General features: G+C 50.2%; 2 protein-coding genes and 1 long non-coding RNA gene across 8 annotated transcripts; 2 read left to right on the top strand and 1 right to left on the bottom strand.

Annotated features, from left to right (window-relative positions):
• The first annotated feature begins 332 nt into the window (after positions 1-332).
• Positions 333-6,706, top strand: LOC309374945 (cadherin-1-like). 3 transcript variants are annotated; one of them, XM_081920232.1, is made up of 9 exons: positions 1,074-1,307; positions 1,575-1,721; positions 1,905-2,048; positions 2,554-2,698; positions 3,106-3,281; positions 4,095-4,178; positions 5,608-5,750; positions 5,835-5,973; positions 6,440-6,579. In XM_081920232.1, exons 1-8 carry the CDS (start codon positions 1,089-1,091, stop codon positions 5,929-5,931), a joined length of 1,155 nt encoding a protein of 384 aa, XP_081776358.1. In that variant the 5' UTR covers positions 1,074-1,088; the 3' UTR covers positions 5,932-5,973; positions 6,440-6,579. The 3 variants fall into 3 exon arrangements, with proteins under 3 accessions (XP_081776359.1, XP_081776358.1, XP_081776357.1); XM_081920233.1 differs by lacking the exons at positions 1,074-1,307; positions 5,835-5,973 and adding an exon at positions 333-454 and having other exon boundaries at positions 6,440-6,706; XM_081920231.1 differs by lacking the exon at positions 5,835-5,973 and having other exon boundaries at positions 6,440-6,706.
• Positions 6,707-7,117: 411 nt separating this feature from the next.
• On the bottom strand, positions 7,118-17,835 carry DRC4 (dynein regulatory complex subunit 4). 4 transcript variants are annotated; one of them, XM_081920221.1, is made up of 11 exons: positions 17,742-17,835; positions 17,127-17,225; positions 15,908-16,105; positions 15,091-15,297; positions 14,821-14,875; positions 13,854-14,059; positions 13,104-13,271; positions 12,205-12,291; positions 10,568-10,777; positions 8,047-8,112; positions 7,118-7,452 (listed from the first exon to the last, which is right to left on the bottom strand). In XM_081920221.1, exons 1-11 carry the CDS (start codon positions 17,742-17,744, stop codon positions 7,303-7,305), a joined length of 1,449 nt encoding a protein of 482 aa, XP_081776347.1. In that variant the 5' UTR covers positions 17,745-17,835; the 3' UTR covers positions 7,118-7,302. The 4 variants fall into 4 exon arrangements, with proteins under 4 accessions (XP_081776347.1, XP_081776348.1, XP_081776349.1 ...); XM_081920222.1 differs by lacking the exon at positions 17,742-17,835 and adding an exon at positions 17,432-17,727; XM_081920223.1 differs by lacking the exon at positions 17,742-17,835 and adding an exon at positions 17,510-17,727.
• On the top strand, positions 17,757-18,277 carry LOC309374966. Its single transcript, XR_014170772.1, has 2 exons — positions 17,757-17,884; positions 17,935-18,277. It is a non-coding gene; the product is annotated as an uncharacterized lncRNA (long non-coding RNA).
• Positions 18,278-18,692: the final 415 nt, after the last annotated feature.

Below are 18,692 nucleotides of genomic sequence, written 5' to 3'. Positions count from 1 at the left end.
TTTCTGCTCTGAATCAAAACAAAGGGAGAAAGGCCATAAAACTGAGCTCTGATATTCGAAAGAGCTTCAGAGGGTCGAGTCCTGAGAATACCTGCTCCAAAATGAGAGAAGAATAAATGCTTACACTGCCAGAATAAATGAGACTTGCACAATGGAGGGCAGTGCCACCTGCAAGAGATGTTCCTAGGGCACAAGCACATGCCCTTCACTTGGTCCCACATGCTGAGTCAACCGTGGCCTGCTTCCATGTGGTGTGTCAAAATACCCCAGGCCTGCCCATTTGCCCTTAACCCTTCCTCCAAAGGGACTTGCCAGGCAGACTTTGCTCTAGCTTAGTCACCTGGGTTGCCATCCCTTTGCCAGAGTTTTGCAGAAGGCAAGGAGCAAGAGCTGAAGCCGGACAATGTGCTTCTTTAGGGTCAGCCTCCTGCTCTTCCTGGTTCTTCACTCTCAGGTAGGATTGTCCTCCAAAGAGAAAGTGAAGCGGGGCTAGTATCTTTGGTGTTGTAGAAGGATCTTCTTGGCATTAACGGTGGAGGGGCTGGGTTAAGGGTTTTGTAGGTGCAGAAGAGGTACCAACACATGAACCAACCTTATCACACCAGACCAGGCTCTTTGTCCAACTAGTGTTGACTAGTAGCAGTTCCCCAAGACTCCAGGCAGTGATTTTGCTGTGCTGCTGAAACCAGAAATCCTTAAGGATGGCAGCGGCTGGGTTTGAATCTGGGAATTCCTGTGTGCAAAGTACAGGTGCTGTCCCCCAGCTGTGTTGAACATGGCCTTGTGGAAGAGCTGGGGTGTGGGGATAAAGATGAAGACGAGCATGAACAGAGTGTGGAGGAGATGTGACTATCGAATGAGCATGCAGATGTTACTGGGCTGAGGAAGGTTTCATAATATTGGTCTTGTGTCTCTCTACACTGTACTCTACCGGCAGCATAGTTGTTCAAAGCAAATAGGTTTTGAGAAGATAAGAGCAGTTGCCAATGTTCCAAACTAATGTTGAATCAGCAAACATGCATTTCCTTTAAAAACAACCACCAGGGAGCACCAACCTTTAAACTGTCAACAGGGACCATGAATCTTCCATGGACTGCAAAGCATCTGGCCTTGCAGAGGGATCAGATAACACAAATAAGGCTAGCCCAAGGGGTCAACAAGATGGTGGCCATGGGTGTGGGAGCCGTGGCAAGGCCTCTTGGCCCATCTCCACTCTCATCAGCTCTACCCTTGACTACTGCTCATTGGAGGCTGCAAAACAGACTGGTTGCTACCTGTGGCAGGTAGATGAAGTGAAAGGACTTCAGGTAAATAACAGTAATGCAAACCCAATACTGACATTTAAGATAGAAGGAAGATACTCTTGACATAGAGGTGTGTCCAGATTCCAGGACGTGTCTTCCTTCACATGTTCCAGGACTGAATCCTGAGGTTCAGCACTGTCCTGTCCCGAGATCCCTACAAATCTTAAGGAGTGCCAAACTTGTCTTCACATAGAAGATGCCATGGGATTGGGCTCTGAATGAGGGTTTTTAAAAAATAAATAAATATGCAACTCTCTTTCCCCCTTGCAGGTCTCCTTCCTATTTGCTTGGGCAGAAGTGCTGACCTTTCCAGAATCCAGACTTGATCTGAAGAGGCAGAAAAGGGATTTGCAACTTCTGCCTCCAATATTGGTCATGGAGAATGGAATCGGTCCCTACCCCAAGCGTCTGCTGCAGGTATAGACAGAGAGGGCAACTGCCTCTTTCTCTTCATCTGCCTTGAACAGCTCAGAACCACTATGCTCGGGGGACTTCTTTTCCTCCTATGAATCTGCTCAGAATCCCTCTCTGTGTTCTACCTCTGAGGGAGGCAACAAGAAAACAGACCTTCTCAGTTTTGACATGTTCATTTGCAACCAGGTAGGTAAAGATGGCATGACTTTCTACAGTGTCACTGGGACTGGTGCAGACAGACCTCCTCAAGGCATCTTCATCCTTGAAAGAGAGACAGGCTGGCTGATGGTGACCATGCCATTGGACAGAGAGACCAAAGACAAATACATTGTAAGTCCCTTTGTGCTAGCTTCTGTCACCCTGGGACCTCCCAGCACCTCTTAAAACTGCCTTTGCCAACCGGGTGCCTTCCAGATCCTTTGGACTACTGCTGCCATCAGCCCAAGCATCATATAGCTGTGCTGGCTGGAGCTGATGGGACTCGTAGTTCAAAACTGCTGGAGAGCACCAGGTTGGGGAAGGCTGCTATGTGTTATGGGGCAGGGAAAGAGTGGAAATCACATGTTTGCTGCTGCTTTATGTCAGTTATTGGGGAATCCCCAGGAAGCAATAGTATTAGCAACCATTATTTATGGGAAGGAGGAGAAAGTTCAGCTTAGTTTCATTTTTGAATTCTCAGCATACAGTATCTAAATACTTTTTAGCCCCTAATGTAAATTCCTGGGTGCTCTTGGTGTGAAGAGAAGGGCAACTCTACACTCTTGTGGGAAGGTGTCTGGGAGGGTGAGAGGCAGCTTTGGGGAGTGTCTCAATTGCTACCCTGCTTGCTCTGCAGCTCTTTCTTCACGCTGTAAGTGCAACTGGGCAGCCTGTGAGGAACCCCACAGAGATCGTCATCGAGGTGCTTGATCAGAATGACAACAAGCCCCGTTTTACCCAGAGCATCTTCCATGGCTCCATAGCAGAAGGAGCCCCGCCAGGTACGTGTCTGTCTGTCTGGTTGCACATGCATGAACTGAATGTATGGAAACCCCTATTTGCCTCTGAATGCCTATATCCTTTGCCCATTTTTTATGGAAGGAGCACCCACAAAGGGAGGGGGTATAATGTGTGCAAAACCCAGGCCCCTAACTGTGCTTTTTTCTATCTGTATGGCCTGGGCGGTCACTACTGAGCCCACCATAACTTGCGGACTGGCATAAAAGTAGTGCAGATCGCACCCAGCTGCTGCACAGTTTGCATTCACTCAGAGGCTAAGTGGTAATTTCGGAGCTGTCTGGGGCAGAGTCAATTTGACCTCCAAGCTGGGATGATCGGCTATGTTGCGGGTATGTGTGTGATGCACTTCAGAAGCTGAACTTTGGACTTTTGTGGCACACGCACCCAGGTACCTTTGTGACACAAGTATCAGCCACTGACATAGATGACGCTGTGAATTCCTACAATGGAGTAATCACCTACTCCCTCGATATCCAGACCCCCACAAAGCCACAGAGCCAAATGTTTGCCATCGATAATAGAACAGGGGTCATCAGCTTGAACAAACCAGGACTTGACAGAACGGTAAGTGGCTGGGTCCTGGCTGTGTAGGGAGAGGGCATGATTAAAGATGCCAAATTTCCACTTTGAGGCAACCCTTGGCTCTGCTGCTGTGCTTCACTCCTAGTGGAAACACTGGGCCATAAGGCACTGGTGGATTAGAGGCTAGCTGGAGGGGGACCAAGCAGGATGGGGAGGGGCTTGCAAGGGATTTCTGAAAGAGAAGAGGGAAGGCTTTGAGTCTGGAGCAGATGAACAGCATGACTGCCACCTTCCAATATCTGGAGGGCTGCCCTAAACAGAAGATGAAGTGGACATAAGCTGTACACATATAAAGCACATGACTTCCTCCAAAGAATCCTGGGAACTGCAGTTTGTCAAGGGTACTGGGAATTGTAGCTCTGTGAGGGGCAAATTACATTTGCCCAGATTCTCTGGGGGAAGTCATGTGCTTTAACTGTATGGTTTGCAATAATGAAGAATTTTCTTTTCACATATTCCTAATAACAAGGGTGGTCTAGCATAGGCATAGGCAAACTTGGCCCTCAAGATGTTTTTGGTCTACAACTCGCATGATCCCTAGCTAGCAGGACCAGTGGTCAGGGATGATGGGAACTGTAGTCCCAAAAAATCTGGAGGGCTGAGTTTGCCTGTGCCTGGTCTAGCATAACAGCTTTGTCCCATTTCAGTTTGCTGTATCTGGAAGTACCCTAGTGAGTTTGAAGTTTCCTCGAGTTACATGGCCAGTGGGGCTCTCAGGATCTTACGCAACACTGCTTTGCCTTCAGGTGCTTTGATCCCCTCTGCCCAAATGCTAATGGATATATTTGTTTACAGGTAACCCCCCAATACACTCTGATCCTGCAGGCTACAGACTGCTTAGGAGAAGGTCTTAGCACTACAGCAACAGCAGTGATCCAAGTAAGGACTGGGAACTCACAAATACTCTCGGGTAACCATGCAACTGCTCCTGTATCTTCCTTTTTGCTCTTGCTGGGGCATGACAGTATTGCTGGTTCTCCCACAAAATGCTTGCTGCATTTTACTCCAGTGAGAAGTCCCAAGAACTTCAAATGTATATTTTACAGATTAGGCTGGGTAGAGATGGAGATGGAACCCTCCCCCCTTGCCATGAAATGAATTGGGCCCCTTTCTCATGTTTTCAGGGGGCACCCGATTGAGCCTGCCCTCGTGGCAACAAAAGGGTTAAGACTTTCTGCTGAGTCATGACAGACAAGCAGCCTGCCAGTGGAAAGCAAGTAGGAAGTGGAGTTAGAAGGGGCTGCATCAGAAATGCCCCAGAATGGATGAGAGAAACCAACTACCACAGAGGGAGGGAGGAGGGAGACGCCAGGTGGTGAGAGATCCTAGGATGGTGGGTGGGCTCAGCCTTCCTGCTTTGGTGTTTCATTGGGAAACTTGGCAAGGGGATGGGAATGTATATTTCTTGCAGCTCACGAAAAACAAGAAGCTTGAATGCCACACTCTTGATTGTCTTGGGGAGTTTCATGGCATGTGCCAGAAAGTAAAGGAACTCTGTGGCCAGGGATCAAATGTTTAAGAAGGCAATGAAATCATACATGGGACAGGGAGCAGAGCTGCCATTGTTCAGGCCCACCTTCTGGGTGGAGAGGGGTCATAACTCAGTGTTCTTAGGTTCACCCCCAACACCTCCAGATAGGGCTGGGAAGGACCTCTGTTTGAAACCCAGGAGTACTGCTCCGCCATGCTTAAGAGTGGATGAATGCACTTCTGTCAGGCAGGGCTTCTGTCAAGGGGCTGGTGTTGTAAGGCACCTGCCCAGGCCCATCCTGACACAGCCAGTGGGGACCACTGCTGACCTTCATTGCCCCTGAACCTCCTCTGCACCTTCATTACTTGCTCACCTGCCCTCTCTGTACAAACAGTGGCAGGCACTATGTCAAGCTGCAGGGCTACAATTTGGGCAAATGAATGGGCAGTGCGGACATCAGAAGGCAAGCAGGGTCTGCCGAGGGCATCTTGTCTTTAACCCACCCACCCCCAACAAAACCCCTCACCCAGGAGCCAGCAGAGTTTGAACAAACACAGCTGGTGAATGGGTGAGAAGTGGGTGGGGTCCTCCCTCTCTCCCCACAACCACAACACCTCACAGAAAGCCCCCGTGCACACAGCACCTGGGAGAAAAAGCAAACATTTAAAAACAGGAAAAACTGCTGAAGGCAGCAAGAAAGAGCTTGGAAAATAAGGGCCTGCTGCTGAGGGTGGCAAGGACATCTTCCTTTGGGAATTGGTGGACCTAGGAAAATGGGAGGGGGAGGAACTCGTACAGAGGCTTTTGCTCCACCCGGCTCTCCATTCTGAATCCCAGGTGGCTAGTTCAGATGAGGTCCACCACGCTTTCCTGACTGTCCATGCACTGAACGTGCTCACTGGCCTCCCTGCCCAAGGCCTGGCCATGCACTTCTCTAAGCTGGAGGATCCCCAACGTCCGTGGGCAGAGCTCATGAGAAGGTAGGAGGGGATGAAGCGGGACAATCTCCCTCCCTCGGTAGGGCTGGGGCCGTTGCAGTTTCAGCCTCATTTATTCCGTTCCAGCAAGACAAATCCTGATGGGCGCTTGGACAGAAACAGCCCGATGCCCAGGGAGCTGAAACCTGGCACCTATAAGCTGCGCTTTGAGACGAGGGAGTAATGGGAGCAACAAGGATACAGCAGCTTTTACCCTTATGTGGAAGTAAGTTTGGTTCCCAGATGAAACTCACACCTGAAAGGGGGGGGAGGCTCCTTCCAACATAGGGAGGACTGATGATGGCAGGGACCACCACTCATTGCCCTTTGAGGGATGTAATTCCTGGCAGGAGAAGCACAACGTTGGAAAATGGGAGAAATCAGCATAAACTTCACATTATGAAGGCTGCACGCTGTGAAGTCCCTCAGAAACCTGCAGGAAGAGGCCCAGGTGGTTGGTAGGAGAGCTAGATGTGCATGGGACATCCCTGAAAGAGCACAAAGCCAGAAGTGTGCCAGGACTGGGCACTAAGGGTGCTCTGGACCAGGCATTTGGGCCCCTGACAAATGTCTTCTCATGGGCTAGGCCCAGTGCAGCGAAGAAAGGATCTCAAACCAAAGAGCACTACCAGCCTCCTGCTATTCCCCCCTCCCTTGTCTTTACACATCCTCTTGCTTGTCTCTCTCTTTAGATTGTCTTCACCATCACTGAGGAAGAAAAAGTGCATATTCCCTTGCTGCTCAGCCCTTATTCCTATACCACCTACAGGGGAAGCTAGTGGGAGACCGGCCAGCAGGAGGGGCTGCTTCAGCAAACCGGGGTGCCTGTTCTGAGAGAGATGATGCAGTCCAGCAGATGAAGAGCTGTGGTTACATCCACGGCCACCTCTGGCCCAATCCTCTGGCTGGGGGCTTGGCCATGAGTAGCTGCCGTGCAGTAAATGTGAGATTAATCTAAAGTCTGATACTTGTAAGCCTCTTGTTTTAAATTGGAGATGCCATGAATTGGGTCTGGGTCCTTGACACACGTGTGCTCTACTGATTAGGTAGGGCTCCCTCAGTTGCTGGGGAATATGAGTGGGGAGAGGGCTGCTGCACTCACGTCCTGATTGTGGGCTTCCCAGAGGCATCTGCTTGGCCACTGTGGGGAACAGGATGCTGGACCAGGTAGTCCTTTAGCCTGGATCCAGGAGCCAGGCTCTTCAGAGGTGCTTGAGTGGACACAACATTGGTGTGGAGGACTTTGGAGGCTCTAGATAAGGTGGGATTAAGTATTCCAGGGGCTCATTAATCAAGAGGAGGATGCTTTTCAAGTCCCCAAGCTCTGCCTTGACGTGGGTGGGAAAGAAAAAGGGAGGCTTTGCAGAGACTGAAGACTGAATAGCCCACCACAGGGCCTCTTTAATACAAATGAGGGCTGGAGCAGACGCAATCTCATTCCAGGGGGCTGCTCTCTCCCTCCCTCCCCTCTACGGCCACAGCAGGAGCGGGACAGTGGCTTGCTTGCACACAAGGCTTAGGCTGAAGGCATTCCAAAGTATGAAGTCAGGCTGTGCTACGTGGGGGTTGAGACAAACCCAGCAGGGCCCTGGCCCAGCGTGTGGCCGATCACGGAGGTCTCCAGGGGCTTGAAGCCCAAATTGTCCAAAGGGATCCCAAAGGCTGTGAGCTTGGCCTCGTACGTCCGCAACAAGTCATTGTGGGCCTGCAATGGGAGGCAATTGCAGGTTGAGGAGAGGGATCAAACATCACATACCATAACATACCATAACACAGCAACTTCTCTTGTCTATGCTTTGGTAATAGCCAGCCCAAGGCACCCATGGCAGTGGTGGCTGCATCCATATTTCTCCAAAAGGATGCAAGAGAGCAGGAAAAGGCCAACTAAAATGGTTGCAGGCTAGACCGTCTCAAGGAACAAATGTTTAGAACATACTTGTTAACTCAGAAAAATGGGGCTGAGGGTGAATACGATGCAACTTGGTAGGTCAGATGGAGCGATGGCTAGTACAACATTTGTCAAACCCATCAGCTGTTCACTGAGATAGGTAGGCAGTGGGCATTACAAAAGACAGAGGAAGTACTTATTCACACTTCTTGGCATTAACCTATGGAACTCACTGCCACAGGATAGTGAATTCCTGCTAACATAAATGGCTTTCAAACAAGGCATAAGTAAAAGCCAACTGCTAGGGAAAATATATTTCCTTCCTGGGTTGTGTCTAAAGAGACCTGCTCTCTACATTTTGCTCCAACATTCAAGTACATTTACAGGGTTCTCCCCAGCTGGAGCTCTTACCTTGCACACTCTGGCTAGCTCATACTGCAGGTCCTTGATGGCATTGTTTTTCGAATCCAGCACATCCTGTGAAGGAAGGTTGTTTGGGTGTTAACACATCAGGCAAGTGAACTGGCCCACAAGGGGACTAGTCAAGGCCCAGCCAGAGCTTCTGGCCATTTCTTAATGGGCCACGGCAGGCCTATGCAAAGTTAAGTGCCCTTCTGCAGCACAGTCTTGTGCTTGGCTCTTTCCTTTCTGCAAATTCTGCATGCTGAAAGTCCTAATATGTCTGTGGTTGGCTTCCATGATTTCATTAGGCAGTGCCAACGTATTTCCAAGCCTCTCTACGGCCATGAGGTTTAGAAACCTGCTTTTACAAAATCAGGTAAAACCCGAGATTCTCATGGGTGCTGAATTTTGTATACAGTACTGCATCCCACACTTGGCATACCAATCACAGTGGAGCACTCCATCTACAAACAGGAGCTAATGCGCCTCTTGCCTCCCTGCACAATTTCCTCTTTGTGACTCAAATTAAGGCTCATCTGCGCTGCCCGCCAGTAATGGGAGATGAGAGCTGTGGGCTGGCATTTCTGCCACCAAGCCATTTTTTGCCCTATTTGGCACAGGATCTGGTGCTACAATACCCAGGGAATCCCCTGTGGATGTGCCTCCTGCGCAAGCAGCAGCTGAAGGTAGGAATGTGGGAGGCCTGCTGGAAGGAGCAGCTGCCTCTGGGAAGAATCTCCAGTTACTGGCGCCAGCCTTGCTTGGAATGTGGAAGCCGCTAACTAAGCCCCCTTCCCAGGCAGGCCAAGTCACGGGAGATAACTCTGTTTCCATACCATCAGGCATTTCAGAGACTGGACAGGACAGGAAGCCTGAAGAGTGAGGAGGCCACAGAGGTCCCTATGATGGAGAACCTCCCTTGGCTCTTGGGGCTGGAAACACAGAGAGGAGGGGCCCTGGCAGCGTGATGGGCAGCCCCTGCTCCCCAGAAACAACTTGATGTGCCAGGGGAATGCTTTGAAAGTGCAGATAGCCTTGCTGTGTACCAGGGTGCTGTCAGAGAGAACCCAACCTTAGCAAAGAAAGCGGGCAGCTAGGAAATCAACAACCAGGGAAACCCCGTGGAGTGGAACGAGTTGAGAGAAAGCTGTGTGGCAAGCAGTCCCCAAGCCACGCTTGTGTGCCTAGAAGATTCTGACACTCCCAAGTGGCCGCAGGGAGAGGAGGAGGGAGGCAAGGAACCGAGAAGGCAGCCAGGAGCTCATTCTCTCTCTCCCTTTCCATCTCCACTGGAGACTGAGCAGCAGAGCAGGAAACACCGCCCTGGCAACGAGGGCACATTGCCGCTTCAGTTCACACAGTTCACATGCTGCAAAGGGGCACATGTGTTCTGGGTATTGAACGGATTCTGGGACCAGAATAAATGGCACATAGGTTCAGCAGATTTGCATGTAGAATCTCTTCCAACTCCACCAGCCAGAAGGAAAAGAAACTGAAGTCTCTGACCACTGGAGCTTCCCCTTTCAATCTGGCTCCTGCAGATTTCCCCAGGCACAGCACCCTCGTGCCAAGTGTATTCTCACAGCCAGAAGCACAACAGACACTTGCTGACTGCTTGGGCATTCTATGTCCCAAGAAAGCACGAAAGAGGCTCAGGTCAGATAGGAAGGAAAAGCAATCCCCAGTGGAGCAATTCACCCCACCACTGGTTCAGTCACTGCTGCGAGGGTCCCTTCTGCCCACAGTACTGCCCATGTGACTCACTTCTATAGCTGCTGCTGGAAACAAACACCTCCCAGGAGCTTCGAGGCAACTGGAGGCCAGTTGTGTGCGTGTGCATTCAGAGCCTGCTTGGCAAATGGAAATGTTGGTACAGTGGTACCTTGGGTTACGAACTTAATTCATTCCAGAGGTCCGTTCTTAACTCAAAACATTCTTAACCTGAGGCACGCTTTCACTAATGGGGCCTCTCGCTGCCGCTGTGTTGCCGGCGTGCGATTTCTGTTCTCATCCTGGGGCAAAATTCTCAACCCGAGGTACTACTTCCAGGTTAACGGAGTTTGTAACCCAAAGCGTTTGTAACCCAAAGCATTTGTAACCCAAGGTACTACTGTACATGCTCTGATTGCTTGGAGGGCTGAGGCAAAGGCTTTTCATGCTTGTGGGCCTCTTGTGCACAACTAAGGGCAGCTCCTCTGAAATACTGTGCAGGCTACATTTATTAATTGCCCCTGAATGAGAGTCTCTTATTAAAGCATGACTCCCTGCACTTGCCCACACCGTGAGCCCCTGGCAGCTCCCTTTTAGCCAGTGCACCTTTTCCCTGTGCATTGCAAGGTTTTACCTAGATCTTGCCTAATCCATCTTGGTAATATGAAACCCAAGGACAAACCCCATCTGAAACAGTAGCAAGAAGGAATCTGACCGATTGCTCTCATCTGGCTTGGGAGCTGTTTGTTTAACTGAAGGGTATTAGAAAAATATCTATAAACCTTCTCTATAATCCTCATGGTGATTAGAAGCACAGTACCTCCAGCTTGCGGGTGACCACACTGAGAGCACCGGGATCAAGGTTGGTGGCAGCCAGGACCTCGTTGAGCTGCACCTCCTTCTTCTCCAGGATGTTGGAGAGGCCGAGAAGCTTCCGCTCCAGCAACAAGTTCTTAAAGCCAGTTTTCTGCTGCACCTCATTAATGGCTTTGGTAAATTTCTGGTACAGGTCATCTCGCTCGTCCTGCACCTGTCAGAGAACCATCAACCCCAGAGTCATCCCAGGGAGGGCTGGGAAAGGTGAAGCCTTGAGAGCCACTGCCAGTCAGTGCATAGACAAGACGGAGCTGCATGGACGAAGGGTCTGACTGTGTATTTAGGCAACTGTCTATAGTCCTAACATTCGTGCATAAAAGTCTTCTTCCAAAAATAAAAAACCAGCTACCCAATGACAACAGCTGCCCACCCCCTCTGTCACAAACCAACACAGATGAAAATATGTTGCAATGATTCCAAAAGTTGGGACTTTAGTGAGTCACAGAGGGAGGAGCAATGCAGAGCTCTGAGGCAGCCCTTCAGGCTATCAGGGAAGGCAGTGGGAGCTGGAAAACAGGGCTGGTGGTGATTAGGTTTTTATCAGTTAAAACCATCATCTTGCATTGTGCTATATGTGCATGTGTGTGCGTGCATGTGTGTGTGTACGTGCGCGCGTGCCATGCAAATGCCCACCCACTGCCTTGCTGTGCTCCCATATGCTGACCTTTATCAGGAAGAGTCAAGCCCCTGTTTTCAACCTCGGCCTTGCAGCAGTCATAGAGGGCAGCTCCAAGGAAGCCCCCAGTACGCTTGCTTGCCTCCTCCTCAGGAGCCAGAGAACTGAGGAATCTGCAGCAACCTCTTTCCCCCATTTCAGGAACAGAAACAGACCACCCAGCAAGGCATGGTAGACTAGGCCATGGGCTTTAAGCAGCCTCAGGAGAGCAAGAGAATGATGCCTTTGGGGACAGAAAGGCCTCCTTTCTCTCCCAATGCACTTTGCAAGGATCTGTGGGGGACGAGGGATGGGAGGCAGCCTGACCCAATTCTTGTTAGTCAGAGACCCCCTCATTAAGACAGGACCACTGCAGCCAGTTTTCAAAGGCAACTAATGAGGTCTCAGATCAATGCTGAATGGCACGCAAACCTGCCCCCATGTCTTAATGAGTTATACTGAAGAGAGCCCCTCCCTTCCACCCCCCACCCCCGATGGGAGCTGCCCCTCTCCAGTATCACAGTCCCCACTTCTTTAAATCATACTGATGACCAGCCCAGCCCAGCAGTAGACATGCTGCTGTTCAGACAAACACAAAGTCCAGCTGCTCAAGCAATCCAAAAGAACCGCAAAAATTTACACAGCTAATTTGGAGATGACAGGGAATGACTATTGCAGGCAGTTTTGGCTCAGACTTGTCCATCTGCTCTAAAGGTCTCATCAAGAAACAACCAGGACCACAGAATTCTCAAGGCCCAATGGGTGGTGGGTGGGTGGGTGGGTGGGTGGCTCTATAGACCTCTCTACTGGATATCTGCAGAAAATGGGCCCGTATTTTTCATCCTGTCCCACAGCCCACCCATCAAATCCAACCCTTTCCCAACTCTAAGTTCAGCGACAGCACAACAGTGATTCTTGATCCCTACCCTGATGAACCTTTGCTGCAGCACTTCATGTTCCCACTGGAGATCTTTTAATTCCTTCTCGGTGACTTTCAAACGGGCATGTGTGTGCTGGAGAGGGAAGAGAAGGAGGTTAAAGCAGCCGCACACAGTTCCTAGTGCACAGAAGGGACTGATGGGTTTTGACCTCCAAACCAGACAGTGCAAAGGAGAAACTGTAAGAATGGGAAAGTACTATGTTCCTCTATCTGCTCCACAGGGACTGGGCATCATTCAAGTCCCTCATCCTGGAAACATCAGCTCAGGGGTCTCTTGCCCCCAACTTCCAGCATGTTTCATGATCCTTATGGCCCCCTGCCTTCCTCTTCTCATAGTAACTCAATTGCTCTGCAGTTGTATTTTGAATGTAGTTGAGTCTATTTTTGATTATGGCAAAGCTGTTGTGCATTCAGACACACCAACAACTTTGGTGGAGTGTGCAGCATCAGAAGGGAACAAACCTAAAAAGACATCTCTGGTCGTGAGTACGTGGCTGCATGTAAAATCACGAAACTCTCATCTTGAAACACTGATAAAAATAAAAAGCAAAGTTCTGGACAAAAACTAGAATGGAAGGCGCAGTAACATTTGTCTAGACTCTAAATGACCACTGTTAGCACTGAAGGACATCACAGAAAGGTGGGGCCTATTTCACACAGTACAAATTTCCAAACTCTGGAAATAAAGGGCACATGAGAATAGAGACAATGCAAACTGCTACCAAAAGTGGAAATAAAAATCTGTGTCATGAAAGTGGGCTGGTGCAGAAATAGCCCAGTGCTGTTCACACCAAACTAGCAGAGAGTCAGTCCTACTGAGTAACCCAGAGCTCATTGGCCAGGACACACAGGAAGCAAAGGTGAATGCAGAGCCCTGGGACTCACATGCAACATGGCCTTGTCCTTTTCATAGTGCGCCAGTTTCTTCTGCAGCTCCGCCACCTCTTCACGGGCTCGTTGCAGTGGCTCCACCAGCTTTTTGTTCTGCAGCAGCACTTCAGCCATCTCCTTCTCCAGATGGTCCTCCTTCTTCTTCATCTCCTCCATCTGCTCCTGTACTCCAAGACACACACAAAGAAAGGAGGCTGGGTGTGCCTCAGATCCTCAAAAACAAGCAGCAAGCCTCATCCCACCAGTCCTGACCACCTGTCTGGAACATGCTTCCTCAAACCTCCCATGGGACCCACCACCACCAAGGCAAAGAGAAACAACAGCTCAATCACCTGAGGATAACCAAGGCTGCATCCTGACTCATTTGACTGGCCCACTGAAGTGAATGGAACAAATTTCCAAACAAACAAGGTCGCGGTTGACATATAAAATATAGAAACAGACTTTCTCCCCAAACCAGAATGGTTCATTTCCCCAAATGGGAAACACATGACCTTCAACTACAACAAGGGTTGGTCCATAGTGAGATGCACAAAAGAGGAGCTCCAGGACTCAAGGTATCCACAATGGCAGAGCAAACAAATGCAACATGTAGTGGCTCCAAAGCAATGGCAGTACAGAAATCAGCCAAAGCAGAAGAAAAAACAAAACACAGAAAGCCCAATGAACACCATCCACTTTGACCTTCCACTACCTGGCAACAGGCTGATTTGGGGATGGTGTCGTGTGGTGCATGTCTTTTACCTTGAGGGTGTTGATAAGTGCCAGGTTATTAAGAGTGACATCGTTGTAGTAGTTCTTGATGTCGCTGAAAGCCTTCTCATGATTCTTCATCAGTGTGTTGATCTGTCCATTCTTTCTCTCCTCAATCTCATGGATTTCAGTCTTCCTGCGCAAGTCTAGCTCATCGCGTAGAACCCGCATCTTCTTCTCATACTTGGCCTCGATCTCTGGGGAAGCAGCACCCAGGGCAGACTGAGTGCTCTACTAGGCAAAAAAGTGACAAGGCTATGCATGCCTCTATCTGTGGGCTGTTTCTCTATGCTGTGTGGAAGAGGAGATGGGGCAAAGTGTTCTCCAGCTCCAACAAGAGGGCGAAGCAAGACTCTCAGCTGACTGGAAAATGTTGTCACCCAAAGGTACTGGAAGTGCTCAGACTATATATAAACAACTCTGAGCAAAGGATGGGCCCATGGAGCCTGGCATTCTACAAAGCTCCCAGCAGAGATGGAATTCATAGAAGGCCTAGCAAATGGCACTCCTGTGCCTAGCTATTTTGACACATTTAATTTGATGAGGAGCTTAGAACTGCTGTCATCTTCCTCCTTATAATGCATGTGGCATTTCAAGGAAGCCTCAGGCCCCTCCCTCGGAATGACTGCAAAACAGACAGGAGCTGGTCTGCAAGACAGGCCCTACGCAAATCAGTGCTCTCTATCAAGCTGCTACTTAGCCTCAATTACACACAACATAGGGCGGACTCATGAGATGGGCCTTACACACCATGGCTACAAAGTCATACACATACACTTTCCAGAAGAGTGAGACTGTGCCATAAGGAAGCAGCTCCCTTGTCACTGCATGTGTGCGAGAAAGGGTGCCCAAGGGATGAAGTGACACTGTGGCCCACTGATCCTTGCCTGGGCACAAAGATAGCTTTCCCTTCCAAACCCAAACCCCACAGTTTTTGGTGGCGAGCCCCAGAACTGACCTTTCACCTGCCTCTCAAAGTCATTGCGCAATCGTGTTATGTCTTCTTGTTGTTTCTGCCAAGATGATGATACTGGTTAGTGACAGATGTTGCATATACAAAGGCCTACTCCTCCTAGCTCAGAAGCAAAGCCAAGGCTGGTTTGCTCTGGAGGAACAACTGAGGTTTAAGAACCACCACCCCTCTCCTTCCCACCTGCACACCATGCACTCAACGAAAGTTGGCCTGAGCCCAGCCCAAGAGCCAAGTCCGGTATCACTTCAGACATACCAGCCGAAGGTTCTTCACCACCATCTCGTTGGACAGCTCCTGCTCCTTCAGCTCCACCTTCAAGGTTCGCATGTCCTTACGCAGCTCCATCTCCTGGGACCGGTGATCCTTCTGGGCCAGCTTCATAGACACTGTACTCTCTGCCTTCAGCTCTGTGATGTTGTTCTGGTGCTCGTACAGCAGGTGCTTCACCTTCTGCTTGTAAACCTGAGACAAAAGGAAGACGAGGCAGGCATTGGCCCTCATTGGCCAAGGTACTCTCTTTTGCAGAGGCCTGAGTAAATGAGAGGCACTTGTGGGGAAGGGGATGGAAGTCGGTTGTGGTGCCCCAGCCAGGGGTGCCAGACCAACCAAGCTGGTGACCAACTCTGTCTGCAGCACCGTGGCTCCAAGTTAATCAAGTACCAGGAACTGAAGAAGATTCAGGAGCATGTGAGCCTCTATGTCTTTATGCCAAAAGAATAGACCCTTCCAATGCCGTAGCCATTTCCCCACTTTCCATCCACAACATTGCGGGGATGGCGAAGCCAATATCTAGCTGCTCAACCCCAAGTGGAGGCAGCATGGGTCAATGGTTGCAGAGAGCATGTTTCACAGGCAAAAGGTCCCTAGTAAAAGGTTGTTGGGTTCGTACCAATGGGAAATGTTTTATTTTACTTAAATACATACTCCATACAAAGCAGCTCATGGTTTTATTACTCACCTGTCAGGGATGCTTTAGCTGTGATTCCTGCACTGCAGGGGGATGGACTATATAAGCCTTGGGATTCCTTCCAGCTCTACAGTTCTGTGATCTGTGAAGTCCACAGGCTCTTACCTTGATCTCCACCTGGTGACGCTCTTCGGCTTCCTCCATCTCGCGGTCCTTGTTGCGCAGTTCAGCCTTCTTCTCATCCAGCTGCCTCCGAGTGATCTCCCAGAAGGTGTGGATCTTGTCTCGCTCCAGCTGGAAGTAGTTGCGTTCTTCCCGCTCACGGTCCAGCTCCTCCCGAATGCGGCCCATGTGTTCCTCCAGCTGCAAAGCCAAGAAGAGGGTCAGCCAACAGCCAGGCTGGAGCCGAGAGGAAGGACTGGGAGCCCACCATCGCCACTACTGGCATTGTGCCTTTTCTGACTCAGTGAATTCCAAAGCTTTTTCTTTTCAAGCCAAGGCTTTCCTGTGAACTGGCATGGGAAGCATGGCTAATTCCAGAAAGGGTGCAAATGTTTCATTTCAGAATGCACGATAAATAGGTGAATGAATTATCTGGTTAGAGAGAGGCTTGGCTCCATGAGTCTGTTGCTCTCTGGAAGTGGATAAATCAGCTTAGAATGTTTAGGGCAGTCTTTGCCAACCTGGTACCTTCCAGATGTGCTGGTTGTCATCTACCATCAGCTACACTGATGGGTTTGCTGGCTGGGGTTAATGGGAGATGCAGCCCAAAACACCTGGAAGGCATCAGGATGGCAAAAGCTGTTCCTGTGCAATATTCTCACAATACCTGTACCCAAACTGTAAAATGGAACTGTGAGCTTAGCTATACTGAAGAGGTGCCTAGTTTTGCTACCCTATGGAATGCAGAAGGGTGTAGTAAGGAACAACATAGACCCCTGGCAAAATAGTGGCTTCTCCCAATGCTGGTCCTCAGTGCTGTAGTGAAATGTCAGAGGGATGGAAAGAGTGGACCTGCAACAAGCCAGCTGAGGGACTGCATGACTCACACTTGGTCTTATTCCTAGCCAGGAAGGTCGGAGATAATGAGGGTAGGCCAAGCACCCCATACTCCACTCCACCCCAAAATGAGAAACACCTTGACCATTTTCTAATGTGATACAGGCCAGGGGTGGGAAACATGAGTAGCCTGCAGGGTGTTGCTGGATTACAACTCCCATCATCCTGGGGCTGCTAGAAAATGGAGTCCCCTAAGTAACTCTAGGTAGATTGGTTTCCCTCTTGTTGGCAAGAAACCACTTTGCATTGTAGTTTCTATTTCCCATCCACACATTTTTAAGAATGCACCCTCTCTGTTACCACTGCAAAGTGACCCCCTTCTCACCTGCTCTTTGGTCATGCCCTCCGGGGAGACGACATCCACCACAGGGCTTTTTGCACCTTTCTTCTTGCCACCTTTCTTTTCTCCTTTCTTTTTGGGAGCCTGAACAAACGCGGTAGTGGGGGAGAGGACAAGAGAGGAGAGGAGAGCATCTTCAGTGTGATGGATTAAGCCAAAGAAAGGAAGGAGGCTGTGAATTCATGTTCATAACCCCTTTGAGCAATGATGAAGTGCCGTTTTCTCTATGAAAGGGCATCCCTCCCTCTCTCCAAAGGACAAATGAGTTCTGGCTGCCTGCACCTACTTGCCTGTGCAATTGCTCCATGGCGTTGAAGAGGCACACTTGTAAAATAGGGGCTGGTGGTGGTGGTGAGAGCAGTGCTTACCGGGGCTCAAGGCTTATATCAGGGCTTACTCTTGGCACGCGTAAGGAAGAGTGACGAAGGAATGCCCCTGAGCATGTGCAGAGTTCGGTCTGTCGCTGAGCACGTCCAGCCCCCGCGCTTCCGGGGTGGAGGGTCGGGGCCTCTTGGCGGGCAGGAGCCCCAGCACCGCCCCGGTTTTGGGGGAGCCCCCCGGGGCCCCCTCATCGCAAGCGCACCCCACTTCCGGCCTCACCATGGTGGCGACTGAGTCCCCTCTCCGGCTGCTGCCCAGGCTCGGAGTCGCCGCGTCTCCGAGCAACCGCCGCCTCGGCCTCGCGAGAGTTCCGGCTCCGCCGGGCCCGCCCCTGGCAACGGGCCCCAGCCCTAGCAACGGAGGCCCAGAAGCCCCACCCCTTGCCCGTTGTCAGCCTCATCCTCGCTTGCAGCCCTTGGAAGATGAACTGCTCCTTCTTCTGACTTGGGAGTAAGCCCTATGGGACTCTATGGGACTTTTAGGGCTGGGAAATGGTGGAGGCAGACCTTGCCTGTGATGCAGCAAAACAAGGAAGGTTTATGACTCAATTGGATACGACGACGACAATAGCAATAAGAATTCATTGATGTCTAGTAAGGGCAGCTGCCTACCTCCGCCGCCACCTCTGCGGGTTTCCTTGCAGTTTTAGGTGGTGAGTTCTGTGGGAGCAGGGAAGCTGCCTCGCCGCCTGTGCAACCCTACAAGGCACCATGGAAGATGGCACAGTATGCATAAATGTATAAACAAGCAAGCAAGCAAGTCGTCTTTATTGCTTTTAATCACAGTCCATTGCAACGAAATACAGTGACAGGAATAGGACAAGTATCAAAACATTAGAGGTTTAGATCAAGGAATTACCTGGACCATTTGCAGATGCCTATTGAAAATATTTGCCCATTGCTGATTTTGCTGCAACTGTGCTTTAGAACTGGTTTTGTCTCCTGCTTGCATTGCCTTTATCCACTGACTATGTTGTACTGGTGCTGATGGGAGCTGGAATCGTGAAACATTTGGAGGGCCACAGATTCCTCATCCCTGCGTTATGCCCCCACACCCTCTTGAGTAACCACCAATTTGGAGCCACCAAGGTGGTGGTAGGGGGAATCAGGAAGAGGAGCAGAAAGTGTCTGAGCCAGGAAACAGGATTTTGAGTGATTTAGGCAGAGGCAA

The sequence above is a fragment of the Podarcis melisellensis genome (assembly GCF_964234715.1).
Source record: "Podarcis melisellensis genome assembly, chromosome: 8".
In the NCBI taxonomy this organism is placed as follows: Eukaryota; Metazoa; Chordata; class Lepidosauria; order Squamata; family Lacertidae; genus Podarcis; species Podarcis melisellensis.
The sequence above is the reverse complement of the archived record's forward strand: the minus strand, read 5'-3'. Positions and strand labels throughout refer to the sequence as shown.

Coding starts and splice junctions, on each gene's coding strand:
- LOC309374945 (XM_081920231.1), top strand. CDS start 1,089: ATGGACTGCAAAGCATCTGGCCTTGCAGAGGGATCAGATAACACAAAT. Junction 1,722..1,904: donor ACCCCAAGCGTCTGCTGCAG/GTATAGACAGAG, acceptor ATTTGCAACCAG/GTAGGTAAAGATGGCATGAC. Junction 5,751..6,439: donor TGGGCAGAGCTCATGAGAAG/GTAGGAGGGGAT, acceptor CTCTCTCTTTAG/ATTGTCTTCACCATCACTGA.
- DRC4 (XM_081920221.1), bottom strand. Junction 16,106..17,126: donor AGGGCATGACCAAAGAGCAG/GTGAGAAGGGGG, acceptor TTGGCTTTGCAG/CTGGAGGAACACATGGGCCG. Junction 7,453..8,046: donor AGCTAGCCAGAGTGTGCAAG/GTAAGAGCTCCA, acceptor CTCCCATTGCAG/GCCCACAATGACTTGTTGCG.